This window comes from Salvia hispanica, chromosome 4 (genome assembly GCF_029641045.1).
Source record: "Salvia hispanica isolate PSC_SH4W2 chromosome 4, Shi_PSC_v1, whole genome shotgun sequence".
NCBI classification, from domain to species: domain Eukaryota; kingdom Viridiplantae; phylum Streptophyta; class Magnoliopsida; order Lamiales; family Lamiaceae; genus Salvia; species Salvia hispanica.
The window spans coordinates 25750283-25768233 of record NC_142695.1 but is presented as its reverse complement, the minus strand read 5'-3'; the positions used below and the strand labels follow the sequence as shown (position 1 = coordinate 25768233).

Here is a 17951-nt window from a genome sequence, read left to right as displayed (position 1 = left end):
TTTCTAAATCTCAAGATTTATCTTAGGGCACTGAATGAGACTAGGTTTGTCTCCTTTTGTCATAGGGGTATTTCTTTACTTGCAATTATGCATCTCAAATACTTTAGGCACCTTTTCACTATATCCCTTCTGTGACAATCGAAATTATTTCTTTCGATTCCAAATACAAAAGAGGCTTCCCTAAGATCTTTCATCTCAAATTTCTTCGAGAGAAAATTCTTGGTGTTAGTGCAACATATCCTTATCGAAAATTATTTCTTTCGATTCCAAATACAAAAGAAGATGCATTTGCTCCCACTAAACTTGTGATACACACAACCATCAATAGCATTTTTTCTGAATCCAAATGAAAGAACTACTTCATAAAATTTGTGGTACCATTAACGAGAGTCTTAATTGAGGTTGTTGAGATTGACTTTAAATGATATCATCCGCATGAGATTGAATGTTTACAACAATATTATCTTGAGGTTCTTAATATGTTTCTTCTTCAATGATAGTAATTGATGCCTGATCATTGTCAGAAGCAGTAGTAGGTGTCTACACAGACTCCTCATCAAAAGTAATGTTCCTTAACACATTCTTCCCCCCAAAATCAACATCCTCAAGGAATACTATATTTCTCGTCCCAAAAATTAGTTCCTTTTGTCGGATCATAAAATTTAAAAACCCCTAAATTTTTCTATAAGACCAAAGTGAGAATATATGCTACAGTCATTAATGTCTCTCCCTTAAGCGAATGTGACAAGGAAGATGATAAATCATACTCCATCACATATCTTTAAGAGTTTTATTTCGTCTTTTAGCTACACCACTCATGCTAGGAGATCGTGGCATGGTGTACAAAAGGACGATCCCACACTCTTCCAAATAGAAGGCAAAAGGTCTTTGACATTGTTCACCTGAGAAGTCATTTCTATCGTAGTATTCGCCACTACGGTCAGATTTGACTTTCTTAATGCCTTTGTTAAGTTGGAGCTCAACATCAGCCCTTAATATTTTGAACTTGTCTAAAGCCTCAGACTTTTAATAAATTAAATGTAGGTGCCCAAAACAAGAATATTCGTTTGTGAATGATATAAAATATTGTTGATCATTCCAAGAAACCGAAGTGAATGAACTACAAATGTCCGTATATATCAATTCTAAAATGTATAGTTCTATTGGCACCTAATTTCTTAAGTTTGGTATGCTTTCCTTCGATACATTAAACACACAAATCAAGTCGTGAAAAGATAAGTGTATTCAATACAACATATGACACAAGTCTCACAATCCTTTATTTTGAGATATAACCAAAACACTTGTGTCATAAATTAACCAAATTCTAATTATTTAATTTGCTTAGTCCCTTTTGATTCAACATGTAAAGCTTCTGAATATGAAGTAATATAATTGAGCATACAAAGATTGTTACATGCACTTAAGGAAATAGTGCCCATAATACTAGAATTATTTGAAGGAAGAACTTTACTATTTCTGAATGAACAAGAGAAACCAAATTTGTCCAAAGCAGAAATAGAAACTAAATTTTGTCTAAAAGACAGTACAATAAAGTATCCTTCAAAGACATAATAATTCCAGTCTTTAATAACAATCTACAATGCCCAATAGTCTCTACTTCCACTGATTTGTCATGTCCCACATAAATGTATCTTACACCATCAATTGACTTTCGGTAGCTCAGCTTTGCACTGATAACCTTATGTGAGTAGTAGCACCAGAATCTACCCACTAAATATCATTAGGGACTAAATCCAAATTAACTTTAGACCAGACCAAAACAAGAATTGTAACTTCCTTCGCACGCCATGCGTGATATTTACAATTTCTCTTTCTATATCCATGTTTACCACAAAAGAGACAACTATCATTATCTTTATGTTGTTTCTTTTGTGATGAACATTTATCCATAGTAGCATCCTCAATACACTCTCTTAATGCCCTTTTACTTTATTTCTTGAGATACTGACCAGATGTGCAACACCAAATGCACAAGCAAGTCTTTAAAATTCAAGCTTCAGTGAAGCAACATGAGACATTTGCATAATGTGTTGCCTCATGTTTCCCTTGCCCTTATACTTTATTGAGATCAAGCATGCTTGTCTCAGCCTTAATGTTTTTCGCAAAACGTACCTTAATTTTGGCAAGGTATTCACTGGCCTTAATGATATACTTAGATGCATTGCCTCGAAAGGCTTTTGGGATGCTACACCTAAAGATCAGTAGACTTACACGATTCGAGTATCCCTACTTCTCGTAGTTTCTCCTTTGATAAGAAGTACTATCGTCCGTAGGAGAAGTAGGTTGCTCAATCCTTAGTGTGTAATCCAGATCCATGCAACCCAGAGCAATCAAAATATAATATTTCCAATCCTTAAAATTTGACCCATTCAACACTAACATATTGTTCATGTTGGAAGAAACTGCAGAAGCAGACATCATAATTGAATAGAAAACAAAACCAAATTAATTGTCATGCTCACATCAAAAAATTCAAATAAAATGGTAACATCTCGAGGTACCGGCACAACATTCATATCAAGTCTTTGGACATTAATACGAACTTGTAAGTGACAACCTCTTTGTAGTGATCAAACACTGACAATAAGATCATGTCAAACAATGTCCACCTTTGGGCATCACAGTTACTTACACGAGTCACTGGGTTCGCATAACTGGATAAGTGTCACCCATTTATCACCACGGGTATATGTGTATCTCGTGCCAAATATTAATCTTCCTTTGGGCCGACTAATATCCGCATTAAAATACACACACACTTCACCGTCCTAATATTCTCAATAAAGAAGTCTAGACAAGAGAGGTTACTTTGGCAACGTCATGTTTCGACTAATCTATTTTGAATATTAGTCAAACATTACGAGGTTCCGAGCACAACATCCACATCAAGTCGTTGATAACTTTCCGGAATACTGTGGCTAGCCAACGAGTCACTGGGTTCGCATACCTCGTGAACCCAGCAAGTCGCCGAATCCTGACGGCCAGTCCAATAACTCCCCAGCAAATCGCAAATTACTGACTCCTAATGGGATTCCATATGACTTTTCCAAATCTGATTTTCATCAAAATCGACAAAATCCAAATTTTGATGTTTCCGAAGAACGAAACCATCACACATAAACAACCAAAAGCAACATCTAAACAACCAAACAAATCCATAAAATACAAATACTCAAGTTATCAACATGAAATCCTAACCACCGAACAAGGATATAAAATTTGCAAATTATCAACATAACACATAATCATGTTATAATCAACATGTATACGTAAACATAAATTCTCAACTCATCCAAAAAAATGCTGTTGACCACCATCAAAAGCAAGACAAACATGGATGAATTCTCAATTCATTCACCCAAAAGCCTCGTAAGTTCATCATAGAGAAACTAAGAATTGAGAAATTATATTAACAAGTAGTTTGACTTAATTTGTGTGCACAAAACCAATTTATAAACCAAACTTATGCATCACCATATAAACTACAATTATGGAATCCAACAAAAAAAACAAAACAATACCGTATCATTTTGTATGCATAAAAGACATACAAACTCAATTCTAAATCATACAGGTTATCGGCAACTTATTTCAATTCAAAAGAATTATCAACCCTAAATAAAAGCGGCGGCTGTAACAAGTAATTTATCAACACGAATTGCAGAAGAAAGTCTCAATAATGAACCATGATTCTTCACATCAGTTAAGAATTACTCCAATTCTCAATTCATGAAATACATCGGTATATATGCACAAATATTTAACCAAAACAACGAAGTAAATCCACAAAATATAAACCCTAAAAATTTGTGAATTCATCCAAATTGAGCAAGAACAAAATCCCCTAATTCTCCTTTTTCCAATTCTCAGATAATCATCAATAGAGTGGTTGTGAATCTGATACCACTTGTTGGAATAATTGAATGAACAATTACATAAAGCTCTCAATGATGATTAACCGAGAACGACGGAGAAGGAGCACAAACTGCAGAGCGGAAGCGTACCTTGATCCATCTAGAATTGAATGGTGGAATAACTTTGCAGCAGCTAGGGATCTTCCAAACGATCAGAGACATTCTTTGCAATAGTGCCGATAAAATACAGAGATATTGAATGTTCTTCTGACGTCTGTGGAACATAACCATATCTTATATTTATATAAATATAAGACCCTTTATTTTCTATTCGGTCCCTCATCAAATAGAAAATCACTTTTTGGTATCTACACTTATTTCCATAACAATTAAATACACTTTAGCCCAAACTTTAATCTTTATTGGATCATTTTAATTGGACAACTGAAAGATATTCATACATATTAAATTAGTCATGTGGAAGCCCAAATTCCTAACAGTTTCTGCTGCAGGTAAGTCTCCTCCCCTTTTTCCCCAAATTTAAACTTTTATAGAAAAAATTCTAATTGATCGATTTCAAACATAGTTTTCTAGAACTGGGATTGAAAAGATTAAAACTTTAATCCAAGGAAGTGAATATGAGCGTTCAATTTGTTCCCATGCTCATGATGAAACTACCGTGAATGAGTATGTCGCGGAGTAAAACATGGAAGATTTCATAAATAACAGACGGTATACTTTCATTGGTACGAAGAAAGCTTGCTAACAACATGAGTTGAAATCACAGCTCTCTCGTTTCTCCTTCGAACTGTGGTATCGAGAAATTGTGCTTTGGAATCAATACATAGCGATTAGTTCACTGAATTCAATTGAAGGGATATACCTTTTGTTGGATAGGACAATTTGCAATTGCAGGAAGTTTCTTGAAGAATTAATGGAAGACGTGAATGTATAAAATCTGCGTTGAGAGTTGGAAAACTTTGAGTAAGGCTTGGGCTGCAAATTAAAGAAAGAATTTATTTTGGCTCCTCAAATGACTTCAGATCATAAAACTAATTGGGCTTGGAGAATAATTGTTTAGCCCAAACAAAAATCTATTTCCCATCGTCTATATCGCATATCTCATTCCTTCGGTTTCCATTCGCATCTTTTTTGTTGGTTGTAAATCAAGTCCCTCAAACGTATAAAGAACTTGGGTTTAAAAGAACAAACGACGTCTTCGAGAACAAATACAAGGTTAAAAGTTGGGGTGTCACAGATGAGGCCCGTTTCATGCATGTGTTTTATAGCGAAACCGCACTGAAATCAGCGAACTAACAACCCTTTTTAGCCATGTGTGTGTAGATTTCGCCGGAAACCAAAGATCACATCATTCCAGAAGGCAAAAGCAAAAGTTGGGAAAAGAGGAGAAAAGGGGCGGCTTTTGAACTGATCAAGTCATTATTCAACCGGAGCCAGCCAACCCTTGTGCTGGAGAGAAGACTTTGAACTCCATTCTAAAGTGTGAAGGGCAGAAGCGTCTTTCTAGGGGGATGGTACCCTAGGGATCAGACCCCTACGCCTCCTTATATAAAGGAGTCTTGCATACTAAGAGAAGGGAGTTCCCCCATTTTCATTTCTTGCTTAGTAGTTTAGGGGGGTTCTCTTTAGAGTAGGTAGGATTTCTAGCTCTCTTCCATAGCTGGAATCAAAGTTCTCTTCAATTCCTTGCTTTTCAATCTCATGCACACACTTGGTTCCGCTTAGATGGCTGGTAGTTAGTTGGTTGCCCTTGTTGTTTCTCGCACATTTCTGTTCCAGTCTATAATTGCACTCCGAGAAGGGGTGATGAAACAATTTCCTGCTTTCCTAGCTTAGTTCTGTTTTATTTTCATGTAATTGACTCTCTTTCCTGTTCTGTTCTAGTTTAATCTAGTTTCTGTTTCGTTTTCCTTGCTTCGTGCTTGTTTTCCGTTTTAATGTTTTAGATCTGTTTTCGCTTTTATGTTTTATGTGAAGTCTTAGCTTAGGTTTGTTGTTTTCTGTTTGAGTCCTTATTTTCTGTTCAGATCTAGGTGTTTTCTTTTTGTTTCTGCATGCTTTAGCCGTAGTACTTCTTTTTACGTTGTCGTAGCTTAGATGGTAGGAGTAATTTTAAGTTTTGTGTGTTTTCTTTGTTTCGTCTTGTTCAGCTTTTCAGATCTGTTGCTGCTCTGTTTTCTTTACGCTGATCTGTTGAGGAATACGATTCTGTTAAAGTTGTTTCGCTTTTCATACCTTTTTGCAGGGCCTAACAACCTTGTTTATTCTGTTTGTCTTTTTATAGTAATTTTTTAAAGTTGATCAGTTAGGCAGTTTAGTTGTCAGCTTAGTTAGTTCTCTTCTTTTCCAAACCTGTAGTTAAAACTTAACCCACCCCAAACTAAAGCGTGGCAGCAACCAAGCCCCAAGCCGTATCACACAAACATATCACACCGCCTCATCTTGTGGGATCGATCCTTACTTCCCTATGCTAATTAGTTAGTATTAGTGGGTTAAGGTTTTTGTTCGATCGCCCTCCTGTTAGCCCTTTCCTTCTCCTCACTCGAGTCAGAGCCACTCAACTTGATCAGCCTGAGCTTTTACCTAATCCACTAACCAACATTTTGCAGGTAAACAGATAGAAATAGGCTGGCATGATCAGGTCGATTGCCCAACTTGAGCAGTTCACGACGACACACACTAACTTTAAAGAGAGAGAAGGGAGCGCGCCAAAAAGGAAGGACCGAACAATATACTGGAAGCAGTCACAACAATCCACTGAAATCTCACTAGAGTCCGGAAGCTACTCAGTGACCCGCTGAATAAGAATCATCTGTGTGCCGAGATTTCACTGCCCATGCCAGATTGCAGCCCAGCCCTGCCAAGGCTGCCCAATAGTGCCTTTCGTGCCATGCGACGCCTTAAGGTATCTTTATTGCTTTCATAGTATCCAACATTACTACTGCCTTTTAAAACTTATTATTAATATATTTTTAAAAAGTTTGGGAAGATGAAGTGGTGGACCGTGAAATTAGGAGTTTTAATTGTTTTTAGTTGTTTTTGTTATAGTAAACTCGAAAAAAATGAATTTTCAAATGATTAATATAAAGAACATAGAAAAACACTTGCTTAGGGACGTCCAACCGAGTTGACTATGATAAAAAGTTCTTCCATATTTAATTGAGTTTAACTTATTTAGTGAATTGAAAAGTTTTGTATAAAGGTGCATAAATAGTGAATTACTTGATACCTACGGAACCCAAAATCCTAACACTCGATCTTGCCTCGTTTCCCATTTATGTAGGGTAGGGGGTACCTGATACCCGGGTATTGGGCCGAGTAGGAAATTACCCGATACCTGCCACCTGTTTCGACACCCCTACTCTCTCCCTTTCTCTTTCTTTTCTTTTTCTTTTTCGCCAAACAAGAGATAGCTTCGGTTTTCTTCACGACGGGATGTCCCAACAATATTTGATCGTCCCGAAATTTTAACCGAAGTTAGACAACTCATAAGAATCATTCTTACCTAAGGAGATCAAATTTTAACGGTTCGATCTTCCGTTATTAAGTTTTTAAGTGGTTGTTGTTTTAACAGTAGCAACGTCAGTTTTCTACATGATCGGATGTTCATACGTTGTCAGTGTTAGGTTTGGTATACTGAAAAGCATGTTTCGAGCAAGTTTCGCGCGAATAGAATCTTGCTTGTATACGTAAAACTCTACAATCCACTTTTAACCCGATTCAGTATTATTCGAGCAGTCTCGCACGAATAGAATCACTATTATTATTACATTGTGTTTGCTTGTGCATTTATAAGATGTTTTACAAATATTTAAATGCATAAGAAGTAAACAAAGTCTAAGTCTTTTGCTAAGTAGACCGGTTGTGGGCGTCGTCCACTTTAAGGTAACACGGTCAGATCTATGCAATGCTTTGCAAAAGAAAAAGAAGAATTTCACAACCTAGATAGGCTTTGGCTACCTATCGTGAAAGGTTGCAATGTCAGTCCGCATATTTCTAAGCCTTACTGAAATAAGATGACATTAGTGTGGTATATCACTGAACGGATCTAACAACAAGACGTGTCTTTATGCTATCTACTGAAAGACTAGATCTTGATAAAATATTATTTCTTAATCTACATATGTTAGTATTGAGCATACGGTATTGATTATGCACTACTTTGACTTATCAAATGGTGCGGGGTTTTCGCAACCCAATAATCCTGATATATTAGGTAGTGGTGATTAATATCTAGCGGTGCTAGGATTGCTATTATGTTGAATCGTGCGCGAGGTGAGTCTCGTTTGATAATGTACTCAAGAGGAGCTCGAACAAGGTTTTATTATTCGGAAAACTGGTCAGTTGGAGTTTTATTACTCTATGAATAATAAATAAGTGTTTCTTGCTAAGTCCACTCTTGGAATTAATAAGATGTTAATTAATTAAGTCCATAGCAGACATTGATTAATTATTGGACATTTATATCTTAAGCGCGGGAAATAAATAATAAATAACGTAAACCCGGATTACTTGTAATTTCGGATTTGGATGGGGAGAGTTCAATATTACTTCTGTAGTGGCTGCTCGTAATATTCCAATATAAGCTTGTATTAAATTGTGGGTTCAATTTAATTAGTAAAAAGCTAATTGGGCAAGCCCATATCCAAAACCTTCCATAGATCCTGTCTGGGCCCAAAAGGAACTTAATATAAATAGGAGAATAAAGGAGACAGAATAAACACAATTTTTATTCTCAAAATTTTCGAAATTTTCGAACTCTCCAGCTGTGGAGGATTTCGAATTCTTCACCTTTTCCCAAAAGGATTTCTTCTGTCTTCTTTATTTAAGTCCTAGTATTTTGATAAGATCAGCCCACCCTGATATCGAGATACCGTTCGGGAACCAGAGAGAAGAACTGTGGTCTAGTATTGAAGATCATCATGTGGAGAAGGTGCGAGCAATCGTCGATTCTTTGGAGAATCAAATCGGTAACTCTAAACCGTAGAAATCACGTTTAGGATTTATTTTCTATGAGCATGAATTATTTGCGTTCTAGCGTGCAATTATCTGTTTAACATGTGAATTGATTAATCGCATAATCGGTCAAATAGATCCGTATCTGATTTATTTGTTTTGTACAAGTCTTCCGTTGTGCAAGGGGCACCAAACCCCATCAATTGGTATCAGCGCCAATTTTTGGCTCTGATTATGTGGATTAATTTCATGTTATGTGAATTGCATGATGTTAGATTTTTTTCGTTGCTTGTTATATGTTTATAATATGCATAGTTCGAAACCCTAGAACAAGAAGATGTGGCGTTTTATAATGCGACGGGAATTTGAATGTTTCAAATTTAATTGTGCATTTTTTTTATTTCTCATGTGTGATGATTATTTAGATTCATAATCTTGTAATTCGTTACATTCTTTTAACAATTTGATATTGTAATCATTGTTTTCTTGTAATGATTACATGGGATTCATCTTGTATTAAAAATTGGAATGTGAGAATCACGCCATGAAGGCTACTCGCGTTGTATCACGGGGCAAATTTCGTTTGCGGAACACCAGCGTAGTACAGACGGACAGCAACGTGGAGGCTAGGTGTCTTCGAGCAGCAGTGCTGGCGAGGCACGGGCTGCCGGAATTTGCGATGGCGGCGGCTGTCTTTGATGGCTGTTCATGGTCCAGAATTCGGCTGGGCTTGTTGCGGTGAGAACGTCGCTGATGCAGCGACTACACCGAGGCAGAGCCAGCAGCCGTGGCAAGGACGACGCAGCAGCGCTGGAGACGGGGCAGCAGCGACAGCAGCTCCGGAGGAGCGACGTCGACGCAGCAGCGTCGGAGACGTCAGGCTCGGCGAGCTCGCGAGACGAGTGTGGGAGCCCAGCAGCGGCTGCGGTTCAGTGGGAGTACGATGACGCAAGATTAGGGTTTCCCTATGCGTGATGTCGTTTTGTCTCGTCTCACGACTTCGCTTTCCAAATTTTGATTAGGATTTCCAAATCCTTGGATTCAATTTCGGAAAGAATTCAAGATTAATTTAGAATTAAGATTTGAATATATATCTAGTGGATTTTATATATTATATAAAATTTGATTTTGTATTAAATCATGGATTATTTATAGATTGTATCCTTATTTTATGGATTTGTAGGGATTTAATTCCTAGACAAAAATCCTAGTTAAATTAGGATAATGACAATCTAATATTTATCTATATCCTATGGATTAATGTGGATTTATCCCTAGAGAAATCTTAGTTGGATTTAGATAATGATTATATTATTTTATTCTTATCTTATGAGTTTATATGAACTTATTCATAGATAAATTCTAGATGGATTTGGATAGTGATAATATAATATTTTATTCTTATCATATAGATTTATATGGATTTGTTCCTAGATAAATCTTAGATAGATTTGAATAAATATAATATAATATAATATTATCTTATTCTATGGATTTACTCCAAGATAAATCCTAGATGAATTAGGATAAACATTTATATTAATTTATTTTATCTTATGGATTTGAATAGATTTAAGAAATTTATCTTAATCCAATTAAATAAGGATTTATCTAAAAAATCCTTGTTTGATGATATATAAGAAATCCTTGTTTGATGATATATAACAAACAAAATAAAGATGATATATAAGAAATCCTTATTTAATTGGATTTAGATAAATTTATCTAAAAAATCCTAAGTAATGTTTGATATATTCTGGATGTCTATAGAATTAAGATTTGTATAAACCTTGGTTGATAGGATTTTATTTTTATCTTATGGATAATGATGGAATTGTTTCTATATAGTAATATCCTAGTACGATTTAAATAATGATAATCCTAGATCAACGTTATCTTGAATCGTAGGATTTGATTTTATCGAAATAAAATCTTGAATAATCCTAAATGGATTTAGATAGTTAACTCTATCTTGATAAATCCTAAATAAATTTGGATAATTGTTATCCAATATAAAACTTAAGTATTTAATTGATTCTCCCTTGACTAGATTAAATAATTGTCGTTAATTATCATGTGTGCTTAAATGCCATGCATTAAATGGATTAATCTGTTTATTTGGTGTTTATCTATTTTAAGTGGATTATCTGCTTTATCTGCTTATGTGATAATTATGCAAAAACCATATAAAAATATCTAAGTGATGATTACAACAAGTGTGTTGTATACGGACTCCATCGGTTGGACTGCCAAATTTTGTGAAGCTGATTTTCTAATATTATCGCCACCTACAGAGTAGGGACAATAATCCTACGAAAACAGCAAGTTCATAAGGGCGGACTTCTCACATAATAAATAGAATGAACTAGAAAGTGTTTCCCAATATTATTGCCACCTGCAGAGTGGGGACAATAATCCTAAGGAACTGCGAATTTCAGGGTTAAATCAGAATTTATGAGATAGCTTAGTTTTATTGTCAGCACATGAACATTGTTATGGGAGTGTGTTGTAGAAATAAAATTCTGTAATGCTAAATCTGATGGTCGTGCTTAGGCTACATTCGGCGTATTAACCTCCAGAGGAGGAAACAATTGATGCGTCGGTGTTGTGACCAGTAAAATTGTCAAAATTTTAATGCGTATTAACCTCTAGAGGAGGATACAATTTATTAATTTTGCAGTTGTAAGATACATAATTGTTTTGTGGTTATTTGTGATTATGTATTGAGCATGAGTATGTGATAATAAGTTTATTTGCCAAATCTTCATTATGTCATTTAATATTTGTCTGCGATCCTTGAAGAAAGTAAACTCGAATGCCTAAATTATGTAGACCGAAAACGAAAATGGATAAGATTCTCATCGCTGAAAGCTTGGAGTTTATACTCAATGATTCATATCCTCGATTTCCTCGACATAATTCCACGAAGAATGTTCGAGAATGCATTATGCATGTACTTGACAAGCTCTTTGAGGAATAAGGTCAAGCTATTTTCCTTTAAGTAGCTCGACAAGTCTTGGTTAATGACGATGAAAGATGGATATCAATAGAATCTGTCAAGATGATTCGATTGGAATATCCTAGAGTGACAAAATGTTTTGAGGATCTTTTGATCACTCAAATAGTTTCTGACACAGTTCATCGCCTAAACTAATAAGAAATGACTACAAGAAGGTTTAACTGAAAAGTTGAAAATCTTCAGAATAATAGTCGTTATATTACTGTTAGAGGAAAGTAACATGATAGATGACAAATTCATAAAGGCTGCATTTTTCTTAAGTCCTAGTTCATTTGAACAAAAGACTAGATATGGAAATGGGAGAGCCTGAATTGTCATCAAAGTTTGTTTAAAGCGAGAAAAGATGCTTTGTGAGTTGGATTGACCTATTTTATGGAAGGACAATGACTTACATGACAATGCAACTTCTAAGTAAGAGATCTTGATCCAGTTAGGTTTTTGTTGCAGTTGGAGCTATTAATGCTCAACTATTGTTTTATGGTTGATGCTTAAGGCATCATAGTATTAAAATAATATAAGTGCGACAAGGTTGAGTATTCAACAATACATCAACTTCTTAATCATTGAATAATAAAGTATTTATGGCTCTTAGCCTTAAGGCCAAGAAAATACTTAGAAATTGTTCGAACTGATCTAGATCATCAGGATTTTAACAATTTGTTTGTTAAATAGCTTGAAAGTCGAGAATATCTGTTTGATGCACTATGAGTTAGAATCGTTTGATTCAGAACACTTATAGAAGTGCAACATAGAAAGACTAGCGAGTCTTAATGGTTTACACCATAAGAAGATGAGCAAAGGGTTATGATCAGTAGTGGGAGTCTAATCTCCGTTAACGAATCCAAGCATTCATCTAATGAATGGGATAGTTATGTAAGAAGGAATCGAAGTCTTTCTAAGACAAGTTTGATTAAGAGATGAGTTGTACTCATTAAAATCTTATCATTGATGGGATAAACATTAAAGAAACTACCAACATCAGTACCTTCTACAAAACACGAGTTGTGGACAAGAGCGTCTCTAGTCTAGCACATCTCAAGGTGTAATGTTGTTCTAACACGTATTGGAAAAGTGTCCAAGAAATTGGAGTTGTGTACTGAGGCATGTTTTAGGGTTTGTCCCAAATGATGTAAGGTTATAAGTTATGTAATCTTCAAAGATATAATTCTTGTATGAAGATCAAGAGATGAACTATAAGCCTAACAGCGTGATAACTCTCAAAATAAAGAGAGCGATATCGGATTTTCCACCTTACCAAGAAGTCATATCATTAGAAACTTTTGCACTAATAAAATCAACTTCAGTACCTAATATTGTAAGAACCATATCGTAGTGGGAAAGGCTATTTTGAGGGTAAGCACGATTCTCACGCACTAAAACACACTTTTCTCACACAGTTCGTGATCGTGGTTGTTTCTGTAGTTTGGGGTTACCGGCGGCAAGTATCCGGCTCTAGTGGCCGGTGCCTTCCTCTCTGAAGGCTTTGCGGGGGTAATGGGGGATTCGAAGATGGGATTTCCGCCGGGGGAAGATCCGATTGAGCCTCCCGGGGATGGAGCCTTAACTCTTATCAGTGTTGAGGGCTCCGATTCTCCTAATCTGGGGAGGGTTTAGAGGAATACACCTTTCCGGAAGAGCTTGGTTAGGGTTCGTCACTCGAAAGCAAAGCCTAAATCGCCGCTCCTGAGGATGGCGGAAATGAGGAGAGCTGGGCTTCGAGGTAGAAATCTGATTCAATCAGAGAAGAAGAGGTTGGGGTCGTCTGGTGGGAAGGGGGGCAAAGGAGTAACAGAAAGAAACTTTCAGCCTCTGTCTCCCAGCTCTACCCCGGTAATTGACGAAGGAAAGCTGCTGGAGGTCTCGATTGAAGGTAGTGGGAGCTTGGAGTTTGGAGAGGGGCATGTCTCGGTTGGGGAGTTAGAGCGGCCTGCCGTTTCGGACATCAAAATGTCTGGTGCAGAGGGGGAATTTAGGGATGTAGCATGCGTGGGGATAGAAAATGTGAAGGAGAAGGGAGGTAGCTACAAGCAAGCTCTACAGAAGACGATCCTTCCTTTGGGGGATTCTAACGATCTGGCTTTGGATTTGATAGCGGCGCAACCACTTCAGGAAATGGAATTTGTAGCTGAACAAGTTCCGCCGGCGGTTGAATATGCGGTGGATCTAGGGAGAGAAGAAGATTTTCCGCCATTAAGTAAAGAACGCTTGAAATTGGCAAAGGAGAAGTTGAAATCCAGAGGTCTACAGGAAAAGGAAGATGAGTTGCTGGTTGGGAAAAAACCATGTGAAGATGAAATAATGACCCCTGTTCTTGCTTGTTTGGAACAAAAAGAGAGAAATGAGAGGGGTGTTAAACCAGCGTTAGGGTCTAAACCAGAAAGTAGCAGGTTAAAAGGTGGCAAGAGCTTCAAGTCGACTCTGGAGGATGGATACAAAGCAAGGGTTAATGAACATGTCAGCTTTGAGCCAGAGAAGATTAAGAAGATTGGTATCATTGGTGAAAGTTCAGGGCTCCCTTCAATCTACTTCTCGGGTTCAGATACCTCATTCCTTGCGGATAAGCTGGGGTATGCGATAGTCGGGAAATTTTCACATTCCATCCCCTCCTTCTTACATATTCAAAAAGCTCTACAAGGTATGAGATTCTTAGGGGAGTTCTCTTGGAGATACATAAATGCCAAGCATGTTCTTATTCAGTTTCGTCTAATTGCTGATTATGCAAAGCTTTTAAATGGTCCAAACGGTATGCCAGTTTGGTTTATTGATAGACACCCCATGAGAGTTTTCAAATGGACTCCGGAATTTGATCCATTCTTTGAATCACCTATTGCTGCGATCTGGTGCAATCTAATCGGTTTACCAATTCATTTATTCGAAAAGTCAGCCTTATTTGCCATTGGAAGCTTGCTTGGGGAACCTATTCAGGTGGATCGCGCTACAATTAATCGGTCTAGATTGTCTTTTGCGAGACTTTGTATTGAGATTTATATATCAAAGACCCCAGTTCATGAGATTATCTTAGATTTGCAAGGCAGGGAGATTAGGCAGGTGGTGAAGTGGGATCGTATTCCCCTTTATTGTCAAGATTGCAAGCATGTAGGGCATAATAGTGAAGCATGTTATGCAAATGGGCAGAAGGAGAAGCCAGTGAGACGAGATTACACTTATCAGGCAGAGAATGGAAATAGAAATGATAATGAGAGGAGGGAAGTTAAAGAGGGAGGGACTGGAGATGGTAAGAAGTCTAGCCTTATTCTCGGAGAGACTCACAGACAGAACGTCAGTAAAGGTATGCTAAGGGAACAGATAGGAAGTCCTAATAATGCAGAGGATGGTTCTGAGGCGTAGAGGTATGAGAATGTTGAGGAACAAGGTGGTGGCCCGTTTCAAAAGCAGGGGAGACGAGGAGGTAAATCAGGTATAGGCTGGGGTCGTGGTGCTGGTCGTGGTGCTGGTGTAAGAAGATCCTCGTCTCTTGAACACATGCAGGAGAGAGGGGCCTCTTATGAGGGTGGAGGAAGTAGAGGTTCTTCACCTAGTGCTTCTAAAAATAGGTTTTCTCTCCTTGATTCTCCTGAGGAATCTGTGACAGGGTTGATGCAGGGGGATTCCTTGGTTCCAGGATATTTTGGCATGCTACCAAATGGTGATATTGACCATGAGACTTATGAAGACGAAAAAGAATGGGATATGGACGATGTGGAAGAAGGAGAGCCTGGTGCTGGCAGGAGTCGGTTGTTGGACAAAAGGGAAGCATCTCAGGAAGTTAGGAAAGATGGAAAGATGAGGCATCTGGCCGCGGTTCCATCCCAGGCTGCTTAATATGTCTTTCAACATCATGATTTGGAACGCTCGGGGTGTTGCTAACGTGAATACCCAGAGCGTTATCAAGCATTTGATCAAGGAACATAGAATTTCTATCCTGGCGATTATTGAACCTTTGATTGCGCCTAAGCCGGATTATTTCAGCAACTGCTTTGGGCTGCATTTCAAACAAGCTAATTGTAACGGTCAAATTTGGATATTTGCAGAGCAGGGGATAGAAGTGGAAGATTGGGATGACTCAGAACAGATTCTTCATGGTCGTTTCAGCTCCTCGTCCCTTCCGTCCCAATTTTCGCTGTCAGTGGCCTATGGAAAATGTACAAGGGAAGGAAGAATTGCGATGTGGAACAAGCTGAGAAAAATTGCAGCAAAAATGGATGGCTTCCTTGGCTTGTAGGAGGGGACTTTAACATTTTTGTTTCGGAAGCTAAGAGGCAGGGTAGCAGTAAGAATAGAACCAGAGAAATGTTAGAATTTGCAGAAGCTATTGGGGACTGTCAATTGCTAGATGTGGGAGCTGACGGGCCGAAATTCACATGGTCACGAGGGGAGATTTTTGAAAGACTTGATAGAGTTCTCCTCGGAGAAGGTTGGGCAAATCTATTTGAATCGACTAGGGTGACTAATCTACCAAGAATTTTGTCAGACCACTGCCCGCTACTGGTCTCTTGTAAGCTGCCCGGACCGAGAGTCAGGCCCCCATTCCGCTTTCAAAACATGTGGGTAAGGCACCACTCATTTTTAGAGGAGGTGGGAAGAAGCTGGAAGGAAAGTACTGGGACTCGAGGCATGATCAATATTCAAGTTAAACTTAGTCGGCTAAAGAAAGATTTGAGGCTATGGAACAAAGTGGTCTTTGGTAACATATTTGAAGAGATTAAGAGAGCTGAAGAGGCGGCACAGGAGTCTATTTTGAGGTATGAACAAGATCCTTCCCCGGCATGTAGAATGAAGATGAACAAAACTGCTGCAGAATACATCTTAAAGCTTAAAATGGAAGAGGATTTTTGGAGGCAGAAAGTGGCGGTTAAGTGGGTGGCTGAGGGAGAGAGAAATACTAAGTTCTTCCATGGTTGGGTCAAGCAGTGAAGAACTAAGGCAAGGATACACATGATAGAAGCTGAAGGAAGAACACTCACTGATGAGGGGATCCGGACCTGAATATCTTACCAACTCTACCTGAACATGTGGATATGAGATGGCTAGAAAGGGCACCTGATGAAGCAGAGATTAAGAAAGCTGTTTTTGGGATATGTGCAGAGAGTGTGTCGGGACCGGATGGTTACTCGGCTTTATTCTATCAAACCTGCTGGGAAATTATTAGAAATGATGTGATTGAGGTTGTGTCTGAGTTTATTGAGGGAGTCCCTATTCCTAGAGGAATTGCTGCCACTATGGTTGTGCTCATTCCAAAGAAGAAAAATCCAACAAACTGGGCGCAATTCAGACCGATAAGTTTGTGCAACATGATGAACAAGATTCTATCTAAAATTCTTACACTGAGAATGGCGCCCTTGCTACCTATGATCACCTCTCCAAATCAAAGTGGTTTTATTAAGGGACGGCTAATTAGTGATAATGTCCTTTTGGCTAAAGAGTTATTCCATGAGATTGGGAAAGGGGTTAAATCCCCGAACTTGGTTCTAAAATTGGATATGGAAAAAGCATATGATCGTGTTCAATGGCCATTTCTTCTTATGGTCATAAGGAAGATGGGTTTTTCAGAGAAGTGGGTTAAACTCATTGAACACTGCATTTCCCCTTGCTGGTTTTCGGTCTTAGTTAATGGTAGGCCCGCGGGGTTCTTCAAATCTACACGAGGTTTTAGACAAGGAGACCCTATCTCTCCCTCTCTATTTATTCTTATGGCAGAATACTTATCAAGGCTTCTGGATAAACTCATTTTAGGGAAGAAGGAAATGATGTTTCGCACGGCGAGGTACACTATGGGAGTCTCGCATCTGGCATACGCGGATGATATAATCATCTTCTCTCAAGCTCAGCATACGTCGCTTTTGAGTATTCTGGATTGCCTAAATCACTATATGGATGTCTCGGGCCAGAAGGTGAATGTTGGAAAAAGTTGTTTCTTCTTAGATGAGAAATATAATTCTTGGGCACCTGGGGTCAACGAAATCAGTGGTTTTAAGCAAGGCTTTCTCCCGTTCCTTTATTTGGGAGTGCCGATTTATCGTGGCCGAAAGAGAACTAACCTTATTTTGCTCCTACGGGAGAAAATTTCGGATAGGATT

The 17951-nt window shown here is 37.9% G+C and overlaps 1 protein-coding gene across 1 annotated transcript; it reads left to right on the top strand.

Moving 5' to 3' along the window:
• Nucleotides 1-16014: 16014 nt before the first annotated feature.
• LOC148927547 (uncharacterized) lies at nt 16015-16788 on the top strand. The gene has a single exon (XM_089056638.1). It carries the CDS (start codon nt 16015-16017, stop codon nt 16786-16788), a length of 774 nt encoding a protein of 257 aa, XP_088912764.1.
• The last annotated feature ends 1163 nt before the right edge of the window (nt 16789-17951 follow it).

Excerpts from the sequence above, each read along its gene's own strand:
- LOC148927547 (XM_089056638.1), top strand. The coding sequence starts at position 16,015 with ATGTACAAGGGAAGGAAGAATTGCGATGTGGAACAAGCTGAGAAAAAT.